The 20,694-nt window shown below is 60.5% G+C and overlaps 1 protein-coding gene across 9 annotated transcripts in view; it reads right to left on the bottom strand.

Annotated features, from left to right (window-relative positions):
• The window catches only part of AATK (apoptosis associated tyrosine kinase), a 48,727-nt gene extending 30,958 nt beyond the window's left edge, over positions 1-17,769 (bottom strand). For 3 of the 9 annotated variants that reach the window (XM_016933109.4, XM_016933107.4, XM_016933106.4), the window contains exons 1-2: positions 17,486-17,631; positions 12,653-12,823 (exon numbers count right to left, since the gene is read on the bottom strand). In XM_016933109.4, coding sequence (XP_016788598.3) covers positions 12,653-12,823; positions 17,486-17,540 — 226 coding nt within the window. In that variant the 5' untranslated portion in view covers positions 17,541-17,631. Of the gene's footprint in view, positions 1-11,697; positions 11,789-12,257; positions 12,824-17,229; positions 17,431-17,485 lie in introns of those variants that run through there. The other 6 variants (XM_016933111.3, XM_016933110.4, XM_016933118.4 and 3 more) reach the window with 6 other exon arrangements.
• Positions 17,770-20,694: the final 2,925 nt, after the last annotated feature.

Here is a 20,694-nt window from a genome sequence, read left to right on the forward strand (position 1 = left end):
GCTGCCCCCACCACGCTCAGCCTCCCACTTGCTCCTCCATCCTGACATGCTGTCCCAACACTCCCGGCATCTTGCAAAGCGCCTGATGTGGTCCTCGGAGGAGCCCACCCCCGTCCACAGGGACCCTTCCTGCTCAAGACCACAGCCCAGGCCAGCTCACAGGGAACGTCCGCTGGACCAGTACCAGCCTCTAGAACGACCGGCTGGACTTGAAGCCACACATGGCTCCGGGATGAGGTACCTGGGGATGAGCCCCGGGGGTTCCCCCAATGGAAGGCACTGGATACAGTGTGGGAGGGGACACCAACGCCCTGAGGTGCCTGCGGCACACCTGGGGCAAGGGAGGGAAGGAGCATACAGACACACTGGCACACACTTGCACACACACACACACGTGCTCTCACACACATGCACACACACAAATGCACACGCTCCCACTCACGCTCACTCATGGAGATTCGCATATGCACACACTCACGCGCACACTCACGCACACCCTTGCCTGTGTCCACAGTCCTGCTCTGAGCCAGCGGGGCCCACCCAAGGGTCCAAGGAGCAGATGACCCTGCTAGTGAGGAGCCTGGGAATAGCCCCCAGTTGGGCAGTTGGCGAGGTGTCCCCAGGTGAGGGAGACACGGAGACCGGGGGTGGAGGTGCCTTGGCCAGGCCAGCGATGGGGCAGCGACCCAGGCTCTGTCCTGGGAGCACCCTGGCCGAGCTCTGGGTTGAATGCGTCCCATGACTGGTGAGCAAAAGGGATGGCCGTCCCGAGAGCTGCATTCCGGGGCCGGGGCAGCCCCGCCAGCCTCCTCCAGCTTCTGGGCACCCCCTCCATTGTCCGCAGCCCACCCATCCCGGGCTGGACCCTCCTCCCCTGAGCTGGTGCAGGTTCCCTTCCCTGACCCCAGCACATCACCCACCACCGCAGCCTCCAGCCCCGCCACCAGGCCCAGTGGCCACCGCCCACACCCAACACCTCCATCGGACTGCCCTGGAGTTTCCCAACCACACACAGCTGAGGCTAGTTCCCCATGCGGTCCTGCCTCCTGCCCTCCCCAGCCTGTGGGAAACCTAACCCCTTCCCCCACCCTCACACCCCAGCCCCCTGAGGAAACCCCACCTCCAATCCCTTGTCTTCTCTCCACATCCTCCAGCCCCTCGCAGGCCTCCAACCTCCACCCCAAGGCACTGGCCCAGGAGGACCCTGCTCACGCCTCCCCGGGGATCTGCAGTGTCACCCACCATGGCCATTCCTGACCTAGATCACAGCCACTTCTAAAAGCACTGCCCGCGGCACCCCGAGCCCACCCTGGGCTTGGCTCCCATGGCCGTGGGCTCACAACAGCCCTGGGTGCCTGGAGCCTGTGCCCCCATGAGCTCTGCTCCCTGCTCACACCTGTCCGGGCTCTCTGCTTGTCCAGGGTTTCTTCGGAGGCAGGGCCCAAGGCACAGGGTACTCAGGAACCCCCGCTGCAACGGCAGTCAGCCCCCACCAGCCCAGCCTCAAAATGCCCGGTGCCTCAGTTTCCCCAGTCTACCTGGAGGGGCATGTCCCTCTGGTCCGACAGCTCAAGCCCCTGAGGAAGGTGAGCAGCTGACCCATGAGGAGGGCCATGATTTTTTTAATGGGAAATAACAAGTGAGTCCTCATGCTGCCGTGGGACCACCGCGGACCAGCCTGGTGCCTCCCAGGGGGACAGCACACAGCTCTGTGTATACTCGGTGTCCAGACAGGCAAATCCAGACACAGAAAGTGCGTGGGTGGCTGAGGGGAGGGGGATGGGGAGGGACCACTGATGGGTGCGGGGCTTCCTTCTGGGCTGATGAGAATGTTCTGGAACTAGAAGCAGTGGTGGTTTCCACACCTTGGTGAATGTTCTACAAGCCCCTTAGCTGTTTGCTGTAAGATGGTTATTTTGTGTTATGTGAATTATACCTCAATATATTTTTTTAAGTGAACAGTTTGACATCCCTGTGTCAACGCTGGGTGGGGACAGGCGCCCCACTCCCACATTCTAGTGCTCCCCCCCAATCCTAGGACTCCCCCATCCTAGTGCTCCCACCCCATCCTAGGGCTCCCCCTGATCCCAATGCTCCCCCCGTCCTACTCCTCAGTACCCCCGGCAGCTCACTGCCCATTCCCCCAGACCTCCTTCGTGCTCTGCCACCAGGGATGCCCCCTCTGGGAAGCCGCCCAGATCCTCCCAGAACAGGGACTGTCTCCACAACAGGCTGTCCTGGGGAACTCCCCTATCACAGCCAGAACCCTCCACTGCTCACACCATGAAGAGCTCATTCCTCATCCAATGTCTCTGGGGACCTGAGGCGCCCCCTGGCACTGCCACGTGGAAAGGTGCGGCACAAGGGGTGCTCAGCAGGCTGGAAGCGGGCTCTGGCCCCAAAGGCAGACAGACAGGGGCCTCTCTGCCTGGGTGGCCAGCAGGTGGGCCTCGGCAGGGCATCTGTGGACCTCCTGGCACCAGGGTCCCCTTTCCCCCGTCTGGTGATGCAAACAGGATCCCGTGCAGGAAGGAACTGGCGCAACCCTGGCAGGCGTGCCGCTGAGTCAAGGGCAGACGGTACTGGGGGAGTCAGCATGTCCAGGGGTCAGGCCAGTGTCCCTGGGAAGCCAAGAGTGGTCCCCATTGTCTGTTACGAATACCCCTACCTCTCAGTTGCAGGCTGAAGTAGTAAGATTCTTGGGGTTCCTGGGACAGGAGAAGGGAGGAAGGGGTACTCTGTGCCCCCCTACGAACCACTGTGAGGCAGACAGAACTTTGTGGGCTGGGGAACAGGATTTCTCTGCAAAGGTTTGCACAGGGGCCCAGACACAGAACATTCTGAGAGGAACGGAATTCCTAAGCAGAGACACAGAGTCACTTTTCCAGGTGGAGACACGGAAGCCGGGTGTCAGCCAAGCCCCACCTGCACAGAACCCAGGCCCAGCCCACCTGTCTCCCCCCGCCAACCCCTCCTGTCTCCCCCCTCACCCCTCCTCCCCCACATCCCCCAGAAATGAAAGGACAGATCCTGTGCCTGGGATCAAGCATTCACTTTTCTATGATGCAAGGCTCCTGGGGCTGGGGGAACCGTGGCCGGGGACGCGTGCGCACACTTGTGGCTCAGACGCATCTGAGGGGCAGCAGGCCACCTGACGCCAGGCCCCCATGCGACCCAGTTCTTCAGAGGCCCGGCCTCCCCCATCTGGCTGGTCACTTGGGCCCATCTGCCCCCAGCCTCCCAGGACAAAGGCTGTGTCCAAAGGACACCCTGACCCCAAGAGCAGGAACTGCCCTGGGAGTGATTAAGGAGGGGCTTGGATCATAATCCCAAAAGACACCGTCTCAACACCATCATCCAGAATATGCTGAAATCCCTGAAATCTAAAATCCCCAAAATCACAGTCACCGGAGGGTTGCGTCGTGTTTGGCAGAGCTGGGACCCTGAGGTTGTCTTTATTTGGAAATTAAGTGTGCTCAAGGGAGAGGCACATGGTGGCCAGGCTGACAAGGGTGGCCTTTGATTTGGGTGTCAACTTAATCATAGAAGAAGTGAAAACACAGGCAAAAAATACAAATCTCCCCACCAAATTATTCAATCACGTGAGACTTCCAACCCCTCACAGGCAGTGCCACGCTTGCCTTCAAAAAAACAGCCTTTGGGGTGGGCACAGTGGCTCCCGCCTGTCATCCCAGCACTTTGGGAGGCTGAGGTGGGTGGATCACTTGAGGTCGGGAGTTCGAGACCAGCCTGGCCAACATAGCGAAACCCCATCTCTACTAAAAATACAAAAAATATTAGCAGGGCGTGGTGGCACTTGCCTGTAATCCCAGCTACTTGGGAGACTGAGGCAGAAGAATCGTTTAAACCCAGGAGGCAGAGATTGCAGGGAGCCAAGATTGTGCCACCGTACTCCAACCTGAGAAGAAAGCATGACTCAGTCTCAAAAAAAATAAAAATAAAAAATCCTTTGGCCGGGAGTGGTGGCTCACACCTGTAATCCCAGAGCTTTGGGAGGTTGAGACAGGAGGATCACTTGAGCCCAGGAGTTTGTCACCCACCTGGACAACATAATGAGACCCCGTCCCTACAAAAATTTAAGAATCATCCAGCAGTGTGACTCGAACCTGTGGTCCCAGCTTGTTGGGAGGCTGAGGCGGGAGGATCGCTTAAGCCCAGGAGGTCAAGGCTGCAGTGAGCCACCATTGCACCAGTGCACTCCAGCTTGGGCCACAGAGCAAAACCCTGTCTCAAGAAAACAACAAACCACAACAAAAGTCCTTTGTCAGAGAAGAAGAAGAATTCAACCAGGTCAGCAACCTCAGAAACAGACGCTTGCTGACACCAATACTCCTTCCTGTTACAAAGCACACTCGGCGGTGAGCTGAGCTATCCTTGGGGATCTGATCACCAGAGAAGATGGATTCTAATATTTAGTACTAAATCTAACAGAAAACCAGTGCATGCTTCACTTTGCCTAATGGATGGCACCTTCAAAACCAGCCCTGCTGATTTTTTTTTTTTTTTGAGACCAAGTCTCGCTCTGTCACCCAGGATGGAATGCAATGGTGTGATCTCGGTTCACTGAAACCTCTGCCTCCCAGGTTCACGCGATTCTCTCGCCTCAGTCTCCCGAGTAGCAAGGATTACAAGCGTCCACCACCACGCTCAGCTAATATTTGTATTTTTGTAGAGACAGGGTTTCACCATGTTGGCCAGGCTGGTCTTGAACTCCCGACCTCAGGTGATCCGCCTGCCTCGGCCTCCCAAAGTGCTGGGATTATAGGCATGAGCCACCGCACCTGGCCTCCATCCCCACTGATTTTTATCAGCTATATACAATTCATGCCCCTGTTGGATTAGGAAATTCCAGAGCTTTCCTGGCTTGTTTCTGTATTAACAACTGGGAAAAGTACAGCACCTTATCAACATTTATTTGAAGATTTGGTGGACTTTGTGGAAGAAAATGGATTTCAATAGAGTCCCCAAACCATGACAGATTTGGAATTAGGTGTGATCAAGTCTTCTAACAGTGAATTTGAAGATGTCACCAATAAAGTTTGTCTTTTCTGTTCAGCCCAACACACTGGGTGGAAAATTCAGATGAGACAGGAACTTCCGTTTAAAGATGCGTCATTTGCCTGCGTGGGCGTTCTTCCCAGCTGATGACACCCCGGAGCGTTCAGGGAATTAACAGCTGCATTTGCCCTAAGAAGCCGGGGAAGTTACTGACTGGCTCGAAAATACTCGTGCCTATGGCAGGATGAGAGGATGCTTTGTGATGGTGTTGTTGCTCCATCACCAGCACTATTTCCGCCAAATCTGCGGTCTGTGTATGAGGCCCATGCGCAATGGACCTCCCGTTCCCCAAACAACACAGAAGCGTGGCACAGAAGACGGGAGAATCTAACAGGAATGCTCATGTGGTATGGGCTGAATCACAGAAGAATGTCAAAAAGAGCAGTGACAGCTCACGCCTGTAATCCCAGCACTTTGGGAGGCTGAGGCAGGTGGACCACCTGAGGTCAGGAGTTCGAGACCATCCTGGCCAACATGGTGAAACCCCGTCTCCACTAAAAATACAAAAATTAACCCAGCGTGGTGGCGGGCACCTGTAATACCAGCTACTCAGGAGGCTGAGGCAGGAGAATTGCTTGAACCTGGGAGGCGGAGGCTGCAGTGAGCCGAGCTGAGACACATCACTGCACTCCAGCCTGGGCAACAAGAGTGAAACTCCATCTCAAAAACAAAACAAAACAAAACAAAACAGAGCAGTGCCATGTAGAAGATGAATGTGAGCGTCTTCTCCAAGGAGAGCCACAGCCTACGAGAAAAAAAGCAGCTACTCGTCGAAACGCACAGCCTCACCATGTGGTAGTGAGAGGCAGCCAGCTCTTAGGGACTGTCTCTGTGCAGCTGCCCGTCACCTGGCCCTGCCATACCCTTTTTCATAAATCCAATTTTCTTTTTTCTTAGTTCTTTTTTTTTTGAGATGGAGTCTTGCTCTGTCACCCAGGCTGGAGCACAGTGGCACAATTTCAGCTCACTGCAACCTCCGCCTCCCGGGTTCAAGCTTCTCCTGCCTTAGCCTCCCAGGTAACTGGGATTACAGGCGCCCACCACCATGCCCTGCTAATTTTTGGATTTTAGTAGAGATGGGTTTCACCATATTGGCCAGGCTGGTCTCAAACTCCTGAGCTCAGGTGATCCACCCACCTTGGCCTCCCAAAGTGCTGGAATTACAGGTGTGAACCACCACACCCAGCCTTTCCTACTATTTTATTTACTTATTTTTTGAGTCAGAGTCTCGCTCTGTCGCCCAGGCTGGAGGGCCATGGCACAATCTCGGCTCACTGCAACCTCCACCTCCCAGGTTCAAGCAATCCCAAGTAGCTGGGATTACAGACTCGCACCATCACACCCGGCTAATTTTTGTATTTTTAGTAGAGACGGGGTTTCAACATGTTGGCCAGGCTGGTCTCAAACTCCTGACCTCAGGTGATCTGCCTGCCTCGGCCTCCCAAACTGCTGGGATGACAGGTGTGAGCCACCGCGCCCGGCCCTTTCCCACTATTTTAAATGGTCAGCATTACTTCTTACAGCTCGCTGTGCTCTGCGCTTCATCTCTGAATCATTTCCAGTGCTGGAGGTGTGAACTGCGTGGAGACCTTTAGAGGGTTCTCATTCATCTTTGCACTTTTTGCGTGTTTGACTCCACGGATGTGCATCACCACGGCGCTGCGCTCTGCACGGAAACCTTGAACTTCCTCAAAAAATGAAGAGATGTCCTGTTCGTACATTCGCATTTGGGCAAGATAAAATTTCGCAAGACCCTGGCTCTGTGGGCGACTGCACGTGTGGCGGTGACCATCAAGGTTTCTGACGGATCTTGTCAAGAGACTTAAGTCATCGTCACAGTATTTCAGACGAATGCAGTGATGCGGCCAGGTGCACATGCTCACCCACCATAGTAGCACGGCTTCATATGTCTCCCTTTTTAATACATTTTACCTATTATTATTATTTATTTTTTTGAGACGCAGTCTCACTCTGTCGCCCAAGTTGGAGTGCAGTGCGTGATCTTGGCTCACTGCAACTTCTGCCTCCCGGATTCAAGCGATTCTCCTGCCTCAGCCTCCCGAGCAGCTGGATTACAGATGCCCGCCACCATGCCTGGCTAATTTTTGTATTTTTAGTACAGACAGGGTTTCACCATCTTGGCCAGGCTGGTCTCGAACTCCTGACCTTGTGATCCATCCACCTCGGCCTCCCAAAGTGCTGGGATTGCAGGCATGAGCCAGCGCGCCCGACCTATAATATTTCTTTTTTTTTTTTTTTTTAATAAGGTCTCACTCTATCACCCAGGCTGGAGTGCAGCGGTGCCATCACAGCTCACTGCAGCCTCGAACTCCTGGGCTCAAGCAGTCATCTCACTTCAGCCTTCCCAGTAGCTGGGGCTACAGGTGTGTACCACCATGCCTGGCTAATTTTTTATTTTTTGTAGAGATGCGGTCTCATTGTGTTGCCCAAGCTGGCCTTGAACTCCTGGGCTCAAGCAATCCTCTTGCCTCAGCCTCCCAAAGTGCTGGGATTACAGGTGTGAGCCCCCCATTTATTTATGAGCACAGTTCATCTGCTCATAACTGTATGTAACCTGAGCAGCCTGAGGGTTTCTGCAACAATGTATGTTACCATGTTATAATGTATGTTACCATGTTACAATGTATGTTACCATGTTACAATGTATGTTACTATGGCCTATTTTATTGTGTTATTGTGTGAAGTGGCCTCTGAAGTTTTTATTGAGTTTTTATGTTTTTCAAATAAATCCCTTTTCAAATGCAAATAAATGTTTTTTGTTTTGTTTTTTTTTTTTGAGACAGTCTTGCTCTGTCGTCCAGGCTGGAGTGCAGCGGTGCTTCTCGGCTCACTGCAAGCTCCGCCTCCTGGGTTCATGCCATTCTCCTGCCTCAGCCTCCCGAGGAGCTGGGACTACAGGCGCCGGCCACCACACCCGCCTAATTTTTTGTATTTTTAGTAGAAACAGGGTTTCACTATGTTGGCCAGGCTGGTCTCAAACTCCTGACCTGGTGATCTGCCTGCCTTGGCCTCCCAAAGTGCTGGGATTACAGGTGTGAGCCACCGCGCCCAGACTAAATGTCTTCTAAAGAATCTTTTAAATCATTGTTTCCTGAATTCGGTTTTTGGAATTTTGACCTTTTGGGATTTCCACACTCAGGATGATGGCACTTGGGATTGTGTCTTTTGGGATTCAATCAGCTCCTGCTACAGAGAGCCCAGTCCAGCAGACCCCTCCTCGGCCCTGATCGCCAGTCAGGCACGAAACTGAGGACCCCCTCCCCAACTCAGAAGCAGGGCCCTGGGCGGGGGTATGGCAAGACCCCACAGGCCTCCCGACACAGGGGAGAGAGGGCAGGAGGAGCCTCTGGGACAGCAACGGTGCCCCCACAGGCCCTGGTGGTGGCATCGTGCCCAGCCCTGAACCATCCCCACAGTCACTCCCGAGACCAGACAGATGTGGGCACCATCTGCCGCATGGGATTCTGGGTGGCAGGTGAGGACAGGGCAGGGGCTGTAAGTCACAAGACGTCGCCCCCGCCAAGAGAGGGGAGCCCGAGTGTCCACGGATAAGGAGGATGCAGGCCAGTCACGGTTATTTTTAGGAGGCCACATAAAATGTAAGCTTCCGGGACAAGCCCAGGACATGGCAAGGTCCACGGGCCCGGGCCGGGTCCATCCGACACCGCGGGCACCGCACCAGCCCATGCACACGCTCGCCTCCAACCTGGGGCTGCACTTGCTCATAGACACACACGTACCCCTCCACGCACATGCCTGCTGCACACGCTGGCAGCCCCAAGGTGGGCATCCGGCCCTCCCCCAGTGCTAGGACCAGCCATACTCTCTGCTGCAGGGAACCCCCGCATAGTTCCCGGGGGTTACCACCCCAGCATCTCTAAGTCTGCCTCTCCTGCCCCTCGACAGCCAACCCTGCAATCAAACATGGGTGCCCAGCCCAGGCCAGCCCAGGGACGGAAGCGAGTTCCATCAGCTGGACACTCACAAGGGATGTCCCCTCTGTTGACGCAACACACAGCCCAGGCCCAGCCTGCATCAGCATCAGATGCCCCAGGGCCTACCCCAAGGCTGGTCCAAGGGTGGGACGGGCACCTGGAATGCCCCCGGTTCCCCAGCAGGCTGATCCCTGACAGTGGAGAAGCCTCCAAGGGGCAGGCAGCTCCAGCTAAGGTCCCACAGCCCCCATCTCTTCGCTCCTGGCCTGTCCGGGCTCGACGCACACTGTCCCCCAACACCTTGGCCCTCGGTCCCGCTCTTTGTGGGGGCCTACCCTCCTGTGCGTCTCAGGACCCCGGCCCTGACACAGCCCAGCATCCAGCTGGCCCCCTACAGACCTGCACGGACTGAGTCCCTCCCTCAGTGCTGGCTGGGCAGCAGCAGGGGGCTGCCGGGCTCAGGCTTGCCAAGGAGGAAACGGGCAGGTCCATGGCCAGGGCGGCCGAGCGTCGCGGATGCATGCCGGCCACGGTTATTTTTAGACAAGACTTGCAGGGCCGCCTGTCACAGAAGGAAAAATAAAACAGAGTCTGACGCGCTAGTTCAGGCTCCAGCAGCAGCCAAGCATCTCGCCAGACCCCACGGCAGAGAGCAGGGCGGGGCCCAGCCTCCAGAGCCAGGGTCCGAGCAGGGTCCGTCCTCCCCGTCATTCATCCCTGGGGCCAGGAGCTGCTTTCAGGGACGCCTGCCTCTGGGCCACAGAGATTCCAGGCAGCTTCCCAGGGAGAGAAGGTGCCTGAGCCTGGCGGCGTGCTGGTCAGTGTCTGCACCCAGCTCCCTGGGAAGGAAAGCGGGGCGTGTGCCGGCTCCTGGCGCAAGTGCTCTCACCTCGGCCCATTTCAGGGTGGAAGCTGCTGGTGCTCAGCCCTGCACAGGGTCACGGGAAGTGAAGCAGCAGGCCACCTGCTCACTGCGCACAGACCTGAGGCCTCATGTCCAGGACCTGCCCACTGCCCCGAGCCTGGCTCCCACAGGCCAGCTGGCCAGGGCTGCCCGACACCAGGTACAAACCACCAAAAAATACCTCCAATGGGCACTCGCTTGAGGGGCTCAGAAGAGCTGGGCAGGACCTGGAAAGGCTCCTGACATCTTTCGCCACAGAAAGGCAGACAAGACCACCATGGGCAGCCCCCACATGCTCACGAGCCCTGGCGTTATAAAAACAGCAGCCAGCACTGGCGGGAGGGGAAGCCATGGAGGCCCTTGACCATGGGGATGGGGGCAAAATGGCACCACCTCCTGGAAGCTCCCTGGACAGTGCCCCACAGCCACACACCAGCACCCCTGATCCCTAGGGCCGCTATACACACAGCGAAAACCGCAGGGCCCAAAGAGGCCAAGGCCACAGGACCCTGCTTATGAGACAGACGTCCAGGCCAGGGGCCCAGAGACCGAGACGGATCGGTGGCTGCCAGGGCTGGGGGCAGGGGATGGGGAGTGATGCCCTCGGGCATGGGGCTTCTGTCGGGGGCAGGGATGCTCCACAGCTAGCCGTGCCATGGCTGCACTCTTGGGAATGCAGGAAAGCCCCAGCTGCTCACTTGACACAGGTGGGTCCTTGGTATGTGAGTTACCTCTCAGTAAAGGGGCCCTCACTCCAGCGTCCACGATAGCAGCCCATGGGACAGCCCACAACTGAGCATCATTCACAGCGAGCAAGCGAGCCAGATCCCCAACATGGGGTAGCTGGGAGGGCGCCGGCGGCCTGCGAGTGACCGTCCAGGTAGCAGTCCTGGGGGCAGTGGCGGGGGCTCTCGGGGGCTGGGCGTGCTGCTGCGTGGGTAAATCCAATGGGGGGAAGCCCCGGACCTGCACCCCGGAGGTCATAGCACACCTGTGTGTGCCGTGGTCACTAGGAAGCCACACGCTTTTTTAGCAGGGCGTTCAAGGAAATTCCACGTGGGCCTCACAGCGGAGCCCAAACCCTAAGCAGGCCCCACTGGCTGCAGAATCCACAGGACCAAGTACAAAGGGAACCCAAGGCCCCTTGTTCAAAGTCACTAAGAATTCCCAGAAGCGGAGCAGAAGGGAAGCCAGAGAGGCCCCACCGAGCACCAGGCCCTTGTCGGAGGATCCTCACGCAGAGGACGGCATCCCCAGCTCCATCCCACAACGGCCTCAAGCCACAGCCTCAAACCGTGGCCTTGGCACAGAGGTGACTCGGCAGAGCCCTGGTCCTGGACCAGCTCCCCTGCCCCCCAGCCTGGCTCCCCCAGGCCAGCTGGCCAGGGCTGCCCGATGCCAGGGACAGGGAGGGGTCTTCCTGGGGACCCTGGCAGGTGGGTAGAGCCAGATTCCTGTCCCTCAGCAGCAGGGACCCCACACCCTCCCCGAGGGTGAGATGGGGATAGGCTGGCCACGCCCCACCGTGAGAGGTGGCCTTGAGCAGCCCTGGCTCGGGGTAGCATCCTGTCCCTCACTCCCCCTGGGGCAGGTGGCCCCGGCTGCCCAGAATCGCCCACTGCAGAGGCTCTGCCTGCTCTGGCACGGCCACCTCTGCTGGCAGCGTCCCTGCAGGAGCAGGAGTCTCCTGGCCACGGCCCCCACCCCCAGGCTGGCAGTGGGAGCACAGCCCGCGTCCTCCCAGAAACCCCCACGTACCAGGCTCTGGGTGTCGCTCCCGCGTGGCTCTGACCGTGGCTGTAACCCCAGAGTGACCCCCGGGAGGACCCCAGCCCACCCCAGCCCCACCCAAGGCCGCAGCCCCCTGACCCCAGGCCCCGGTCCCTGCGGAGGGAGGCTGGAGACTCGGCGAGACGCCGCCTCCTGTGACAGTTCTCGGAGGTGCCTGGGAACTGGCTCCGGCCCCGTCCGCTGCCCTCATTTCCTCTGCCGGCTTCCTCTGCGGGGGGGCGGGGAGGCCAAGGCCGCCGGTCCCGCGGGCGCTTGTTCCTCTGTGAAAGGCAGGGCAAGGCCCCGGGGGGGGCCCAGACGCCAAAGCCCTCCTGTCACTGTGGCCTGCGGAGGGGACGGGGGTCTCCCCACCACGGACACGGGCTCCTGGGCCCCTGGATCTGTGCCACCAGGGACAGGACCGCAGGCCGAGGCCCCACGGCAGGTGCTTTGCATCAGGCTCCCACCCAGGAGTGGTCGAGTGGGCCTCCCGTCAGCCTTGCCCTGGCGTGCACAGAGGGGTCAGGTGGCCCTCGAGAAAAGCCTACCCCGGAAGAACCCCGTGAGCTGGAGACAGGAGGCCGGTGACAGCAGAACAGCGTGGTCCCAGGCTCACCGCCGACACCACATCCGAGGAGACACCGAGGTGCTCCGTGGACCCTCTGCCTCCCCCGTGGACCGAGGAGGAGGCAGAGGACGCCACGCAGCTGTGGCCCCGGCCTGCTTCCTCCTCACACCCAGCCAAGCGCCCTGGAGGGTTCTGAGGCTGGGGGCTAGCACGTGGCCTCATTTTCTTCCAAGGATAACTCTTCTCAGGATGGAGTCAGAGGCTCCTGATGTCTCGAGGCAGCTGTGCTCACCCCTCAGACCCAAGGAGACCCCCAGATGCGTGTCCTGGGACCACGGGCTGCTGGCCCAGACGGCAAGGAATGGATGTGCTCACAGTTCTGGACGGTGGAGGAGGAAAGCACGGCGTGGGCAGGGCCGCTCCCTCGAGGCGCTGGCGGGATCCCTCCTGCCTCTCCGGCACAGCGGCCCCAGGTGCTCCTGGGCCTGCATCGCTCCAGCCTCTGCACGTGGCCTCCTTCCCGCGTGCACGCCACTCCTCTTCTTTCTATCAGGCCCCAGTCATTGGATTCAGGGCCCACCCTACTCCAGTCCGACCTCATCTTAACTTGATTACAGCTGCAAAGACCCTAGTTCCAAATAAGGCCCCATTCTGAGGTACTGGGCGGGCATGGGTTTGGGGTGACATATTCCACTCAGCACATGCCTCCAGGGGGCACAGGCAGGAGTGCGGTTCCCAGGTGGCCGGGGTGGCGGGTGAGTGCAGAGAGGACGTGAACAGTCACCAGCCCTGGAGCTGCCGTGACGGCCCCCGGGTTCTCTCAGGAACCTCCTGGAGCGTGGGTGCGGCCGGACCCCATTTCAGAGGTGAAACAGACACAGAGAAGTTATGACACCTGTCCATGGTCACACAGCAGGGCCCGGCCCAGGACACCAGCCCACGCCAGAACTCTCCCGTGAGGCAGGGTCAGGGTTGGGAGCCGGGGAGGCAGCGGGCATGGCGGGGAGTCAATGCATCCCAAACATGCAGGGTGGTACAAGGCAGACCTTCCAGCATGTTCCACACAACACAACAGCTGCCAGCCCACCCCAGCCAGCTCTGGGGCACTCGGGCCCACAGGGTGGCCACTGCAGGGGCCGGTCCTCTGGGTCACTGCACCACCCCATGGAGGGAAGCGCACAGCCCGGCCTCCTGGAGAATGTGCCGGAATGAGAGAAATGTTCTCCCTGACCCATGCCTGGGAGTCTGGGGCCTCACACCCACCCCCTCCCCGAGTGCCGACACCCACCCCCTCCCCGAGTGCCGACACCCACCCCCTCCCCGAGTGCCGACACCCACACCCTCCCCGAGTGCCGACACCCACACCCTCCCCGAGTGCCCGCACCCATGCTGGTAGGTGGGAGCCGGACCCGTGCCCAGGGCCCACGGCCTGCGTGTGACCGCTCCCCAAGGCCACTGTCCACACAGCCTTCCCATGGGACCCTCTCCAAGAACCCACCTCGGCCTGCACACCTGCAGCCTAAGGGTCTCGGTGGGAGACCTGAGACCTGAGAGGAAGTAGGGGGATGGGCGGAACTCATGGGCACAGCTTCCTCTGGGGCATCCTCTGAGACCCCGGGGGCGAGAGGAGGACAGGTAACTCCTCCCAGGGCAGGTGCTTGCTGCCTGAGCCCGAGTGGTCTGGGAGGCTGGAGCAGCAGCTGCCTTCAAACAGACTCCACACCTGGTGCCCAGGCAGTGTCAGCTGTGGGGCACCTTCCAAGGGGAGGACTCCCGGGGACCACCCAGGCCCATGGCCTCCTGCTCAGCCCCTTGAGCCCCTGAGTCCAGCCCTGCCCCTGCCACTGAGGCCATGCCTGGCCCGGGGCTCGCTGCCTCCTCTGCCCTCTCCCCATCAATAGGCTCATCCTGAGGCCCAGCCTGCCCAGCCCTGTGCCAGGTGTCCGGTTCACATGAATGCTGAGAGAGTGAGCACCGCGGCCAGGCACAGGCACTTTTCCCAGGAACCCCCCATGGCACCTGGTTCAGGTCAGACACAGGGAGAGACCTTGGGCAGGAGACAGGGCGTGAGCTGAGGGACAGGGGAGAGGCGGGGGTTGGGGGCTGGCAAATCCAGGCTGCCACGTGTTCCAAGAACTTCCACAAACTCCAAGCCCTGCCCACTGGTCAACAGTGACACCTCTGCGTCAGGGATCAGCCATGGTAGGCACTGCCCAGGTACCCACCCTTGGCTCAGTGCACCACTGCTATCCCTTCAGACCTGGCCATCACAGCCATTCCCACCTTACAGATGACAAAACGGGCATGGAGAGCCAGTCACAGAAGGGCCCCTCAGCAAACCAGAGGTGGCCCCAGGGCAAACCCCTGCTCCTAACCGTGCAGAGCATTTGACCCCCACCCTCAGGCTGAGCGCGCCTCTCCAGAAGCCGGAGCGAGGCGGTGTCCCCATGCCCACTCCCAGCCTAGGACAGCTCCAGGCCCCAGGGCTCAGGACGAGTAGAAATCATGACGCCCTGAGGCCAAACCAGGGAAGGTGAAGGCTGGGGAGGGTGAGCAACAAGGCCAGCCCCCTCCCTTGGGGCACTCGGGTAGAAGGGGTGACCTCCGCTCGCTCAAGGCCATGCCACCCCCTTCCCTTCCTGCCAGCCTGGACCCAGCCATCCTGCCCATGTGTCACCCCCATCACCCTGCCTTTCCTGGCCGCCATGCCCACACTAGTCTCCCCAGAGCGAGGTTTCACCTGTGCAGAACGGATCTCAGAGAGGTTGGGTGAGTAGCCCGAGGCCACACAGCACAGAGGCTGGAAGGCTGCAGCTGCCAAGAAATCCCCCAGCCACGCTCCCGAGTGCCAGGGAGATGGGGGAAGAGCTGGGCTCCAGAGGAGGCGGCTCTTCCTGGCGCTCAAGCAGGCTCCTGGGCCGGGTGCCCCCCTGCCCTGCCCACATCTGCCTGGTGCAGAAGGTCAGGGGCCCAGGCAGCCCATAGTCTGTGCCCACAGCCTCCACTCTAGCTCAGGCCCTGCACTCTCGGGCATCTCTGCCCCCTGTACCACCACAACTGCCGTCACCTCTATGGAGACTGGCACCAGTGCCTGCGATGAACAAGGAGCCGGCCCGGCAGCGGGGCAGGGCCTGGCGACTGAGGTGAGACCCCCATGCCAGGTGCTAGCACTGCCCCAGAAGCTGAGTGACACACAAGCCAACTGCCAGAGCCACAAGCGTGGGCCCCTCCCCTCTGGGTGCCCCCCCACAGACACAAGCAGCCTCAGAAGGAACCAGCTCGCTCCAATTCGGGGATGGCAAGGAGCCAGCCACATGCTGCAGGAAGCTTGGGCCCTGGGGGTCTCTGTCCCGGCACCACCACTCCAGCACAGACAGCCAAGTGCTCACCAAGCACTGAGCCCACCCGGGCCTGCCACAGGTACTGTCGGCCCATGTCATAGATGGGAAAACCGAGGTTCACATAGGCAAGGCCAGGCAGAGGGACTGCAGCACAGGACAGCCAGGCTTGGAAGGCTGGGCTAAGTTTAGCGGGAGGGCAGGAGACCCCCCTCTCCTCCCTAACCCCCTCATGGGGGCTGGTACAGAGCCTAGACCCAGCCCCTTAATCCGAAGGAGGGTCTCCTTCCTCACCAGCACCAGCACCTTAGGCAGCCCCTCCTGGTAGGTGGGCCCCAGAGCCCAGCAGGTGCCTGCAGCTCTGGCCCAGCATCTTGCAGAGGAGAGACGCCCCTTGCCTCCAACAACTTCTTTCCCTCTAAGTCATTAAACGGGCACATTAGAATTATTCAGATCACAGCTGTTTACCCAGAGAAGGGCAGAGCCGGTGCTGTTCGAAGGTGGGGGAAAGGGCCTCTCATGGCCAAGGGCAAGGCTGGGCCCCGAGGCAGGGTGTGGGCCGAGGGTCCCCTCTGTTCTGGGGGCAGAAAGGACCAAGCACCCTGGGCCACGCCTGGCATGGAGATGTGATGAGGACCTGCCCCAAGCCTCCTCCACCCCCTGCCCTCGGGCCGGGAAGACATTATAGCTGTTGCGGTGGCTGTTGGGCTCTGAGCCTTCACCTGCCCACCCCACAGGGACTTCTGAGCCCCAGGGGTCACTACAGGAAGTCATTTCTGAGCAAGTGACACCCACAGCCCTAAGCCCAGCAGACAGACCTCCCACCAGCTCCCTTCCTCCAGGGAGCAAATGCCTTCAGACCGAGATCTGCCCGGGGGACCCCCATGCCTCCCTGCCAGGCTGCGTGCACTGGGCCCTGCTCCAGGGAAGGAGACACAGAAGATCGCGTCACATGCAAACAGGCTTTGTTTGGGCTGGCTCAGCCTGGTGCCAGAGCCCCAGTGACGTGTGGGTGGGACTTGGCCCTGGGGCCATGGATGGCACAGGGCAGGGGGATTATCTCCCACTCAGACCAAGCAGGGGCCGGATCTGGAGAAGCAGAGGTTTTAGAAAGCCCACTGCTTCCTGGTGACAGATGGGGCTTCCAGCTGTCCCCAGCCCCCTCTGCCTATCCCAGCTGTCCACCGCAGCCAGGAGACCAGGCAGCCATGGGTAATCTCGCCCTGCCTGGTGCACTGGCCATACGGGGTAAGAGGCCTGGCCTCAGGTCCCTTGCAGCCAGCTTGACAGCGTCACCTCGGGCCCCCACTGTCAGGGGGTCTGGGCACCCACCAAGGCCCCTCTCTTCTGAGCCTCTGCCCACTGGGTTCTGTAATGTGGACTGGCCCCTGCTCCCCCCACATCCCCCGCCGGCTGCTGGTGGCTGGGCAGGGCTCTGAGAACCGCTCCCAGCCTGGGAAGAAGCCTCCCACGCCAGGGCCCCGGACCCAGGAGAGGCCATGGAAAGCCTGAACCCCAGCTGGCTGACACCCCCCACACCCCCAAGGGCCCTTAGTCTGAGACCAACTCTCCTGGACACCTGGGGCCCACGCAGGCCCTCCGTGCCCCAGTTACCTGTGCCCTGGGGGCAGCCACGGAGTCACGACCACGCGGGGGACGCCAGCCCACAGGAGGAGGCCGGTTTGTGCTGGGGCCCAGGGCCTGCCCCTCCGAGATCTGGGGCCGCCAGGGGGTCCGGCTGCTTCTGCTGCTGGGCTCGGGGCGGGGAAAGGGTTAATTTCCATGCAAACCGGGAGCCGTGGGGCCCAGCGGCATCACGTCCGCAGCGGAGGGAGGCAGCGGCGCGCAGGCCGGGCCGCCAGGGACTCACCGGGGTCGAAGTGCGAGCTGAAGGCGAAGCTGGGGTTGAAGAAGGACGACGACATGGCCGGGCCAGCGGCCGGCGGGCATCCCGGGAGGGCGCTGCGCTCAGGACGCCCGCGGCCCCGGCCCGAGCCGCCGCATCACCCAGCGGCCGCCGCAGGTGCGGAGCGCGCCGGCCCCCGCGCCCCGCGCCCCCCGCCGCAGCCGCAGAGCCCGCACCGGTGGGGGCGGCGGCGACAGACGAGGTGCTCCGCCCGGCCCTGGCGCCGCGGGGCTCCGCTGGTGCAGTCCGAAAACGCGGGCGGGAGCGCGCGCGGAGCGGCGCGGGGGAGGGGGGGCCCCTCCGCGGCCGGGGTGGCATGGGGGGGCACGGAGAGGGGGACACGGAGGGGGAGAAGAGGGGAGCACGGAGTGGGGGACACAGAGGGGGGCATGAAGAGGGGACACAGAAGGGGGCTTGGAGGGGGGACACGGAGGGGAGGCATGGAGGAGGGGGGACGGGGGGCCGTGCACGGAGCGGGGATGGCACGGAGTGGGGGGATGGTCCGGAGCGGGAAGCACGGCGGCCTGGGACTGAGGGGGGCACGGAGGCTGGCGGGGGGGGGGAAACGGAAGTCGTGAATGGTAAGTCGTGAGTGGGTACGGAGGGAATGCCGGGGTGGGGGAGGGGGTACTCCTAGGTGGAAAGGTTCAGGGAGACAGGTGGGGGAACCCGGGAGCACACCCAGGGCGGGGCTTGGTGCTCAGGGGCCCTCGCCTCACTTGCAGGTTTCGAGGCGGCTGGCAGCCGCCCCCCCACCCCATGCCCTTTGGGTGGCACCTGTGCTGGTGGAGTGGGGGTGGCTGGCTTTGCACACAGGCCTGCTCCTGTGCCGTGCTGTGACAGCCATGAAGGAAGAACCTGGCTGAGTCTCCACCTGCCGTGGACTGTACCAGGTGCTTAGGGCAGCAGGTTGGCCTGGGCACTGAGGGGCCATCCCTTCCCCTATGTTTCTCCCAGGATCCCCCATCCCCGCCCAAAGTGCCACCTTGCAGGGTTGGGGCGGGGCAGGGTCCCCCCAGCCTGCCCCCGTGGGAGTCGGGAGAGTTAAAGTTCAGTGGAAGCTGGTCCCAGTGGCTCATGCCTGTAATCCCAGCACTTTGGGAGGCCAGGGCAGGCGGGTGGCTTGCGCTCAGGGGTTCCAGACCAGCCTGGGCAACATAGCAAGACACTTTCTCTACAAAAATTAGAAAAATGAGCCAGGCATGGTGGCGCTCACCTGTAGTCCCAGCTACTTGGGAGGCTGAGGTGGGAGGATCACTTGAGCCTGGGAGTTAGAGGCCACAGTGAGCCAAGATGGCACCACTGCACTCCAGCCCAGGTGACAACGAGATCTTGTCTCAAAAAAAAGTGTCCTGGAGACTTGCAGTTGAGTTTGATGCACCCTCATCCACTCATTCATTCACTCACTCATTCATTCACTCACTCATTCATTCACTCACTCATTCTGGGACCAGATGGCTAAGCCCCTTGGCAAGGCCCAGTTGGGGTTGGGGGCTGTGGAGCAGGTGAGAGGCGCCCACTCCAACAGGGCTCTTAGGACTTTAGGGAGAGAAAGGAGCCTGTTCCTGGCAGAGGGACCTGCAGAGACCAGGACAGGATGCTTGGGCCACGGGGCAGATGGGCGCCAGGACCCACCCTTCTTTTCCTAAGGGGGTCCCTCATGTAGGAAGTTTCCTCCTAACAGGCAAAGCAAGGGGCCTCCACCCTGTGCCCTCAGACCTTAGGGGTCCCTGGCTGTAGGAGACCAGACACCAACTGCACCTGGGGCAGAAGGAGACAGGGCACCCAGAGCCTTCTTCTTGGCCCTGATCATGTGGCCAGCCAAGGTTCTGAGGGGTGCTGCCGCCAGGCTGCCGTTGCGGGTAAAGAAGCCGCGTGGGTAGAGTGGCTGAAGGGGGCCTTGCCCGCAGGAGGCACTCAGAGGCCCTGGGCCACCTCGTTCAGTCTGTGTCTTCAGGGAGCCCAGAGGGCTGGGAAGATCAGTGCCCACCCAGTGGCAGGGATGGTTGGTGCCAGCAGGCTGCGATCCTGGAGTGCTCCAGCGTGAGGGACAGAGGGTATGGCATACCCTCATGAGTCTCCACTCTGGGTCCCTTGTCAGGGCCTCCCCTCCCCAGCTTAGGAGGGAGTGCCCTCCTCTGCCCAGCCTGGAAGGTGCCCTAGACACCTGGACCTAGGCAGGGGGAGGTGGCCAGTGGCCGTGGGTGGTTGCTGGTTGGCATGTTGGGGAGAGTTTCTGTCCAGAACTTCCATGCCCTCAGTGTCCCTGCCTTGATGACCAGGGCCAGAAACAGCTTGCTGTGACCAAGGGCTGGCTCCTCTCAGGTTTGCCTGTGAACACACATATGTACGCTTGTGGCTGGGCCACAGCTCAGGGGCTTCAAGCTGTGGATCTTCTTGGGGCTCCAGGAAGGACAGGGGAGGAGCTGCCCCTGGGCTCCAAGCCAGCACTCCCACCCTACGTAACCAGAGCGACACCCCTTCTCCAGGGCGCACAGGGCCCTCTGAGATTTCGCTGGAACCAGGAGTTCAGATGCTTCCACTGACCGTGACCCTAGTGGGGCCCCCCAGGTGCTGGCTTTTGCCCACGCTGGGACAGGATCAGTGAGCACCTCTGGGTAAGAGGTCCCTGAAGACATAGCTGTCTGCTATCCCCCGGCCTGGGGGAAGGCATGATCTCCGCCCCTGGGACTCTCTAGAGCCCAGAAGGAGCTGACCGAGGAGCCCAGATTGGCTGGGAGAGTGTCGGTGCAGAAGCATTGCCCGTCCAAGAGGAAAAAGGCCAAGAACCCAGCAGGAAGCCCAGGTGTGGTGGAAAAGAGGGGGCAGGGGCAGGAGAGAGCCTGGGGGTCTGGGGATTAGAGACCAGAGTGAGGCATGCACCTCAGGAGCAAAGTTTAGGGGGCACCCAAAAACTCAGCAGTTATGCCCATCCACAGATAAACCATCAACAGGATGTGCTCTGTCCATACAATGCAATGGTATTGGTCCGTACACGGGACCAAAGCTCTGACCACACGATAACACGCATGCCACATGCTACCACATGGATGACACATGAAAATATGCTCAGTGAAAGACACAGAAGGCCACAGAGTGTGTGATTCCACTTGTATGAAATGTCTGGAACAGACAAATCCACGGGACAGAGCACAGGTGGAGGGCCAGAGCCG

Source organism: Pan troglodytes, chromosome 19, assembly GCF_028858775.2.
Source record: "Pan troglodytes isolate AG18354 chromosome 19, NHGRI_mPanTro3-v2.0_pri, whole genome shotgun sequence".
NCBI classification, from domain to species: domain Eukaryota; kingdom Metazoa; phylum Chordata; class Mammalia; order Primates; family Hominidae; genus Pan; species Pan troglodytes.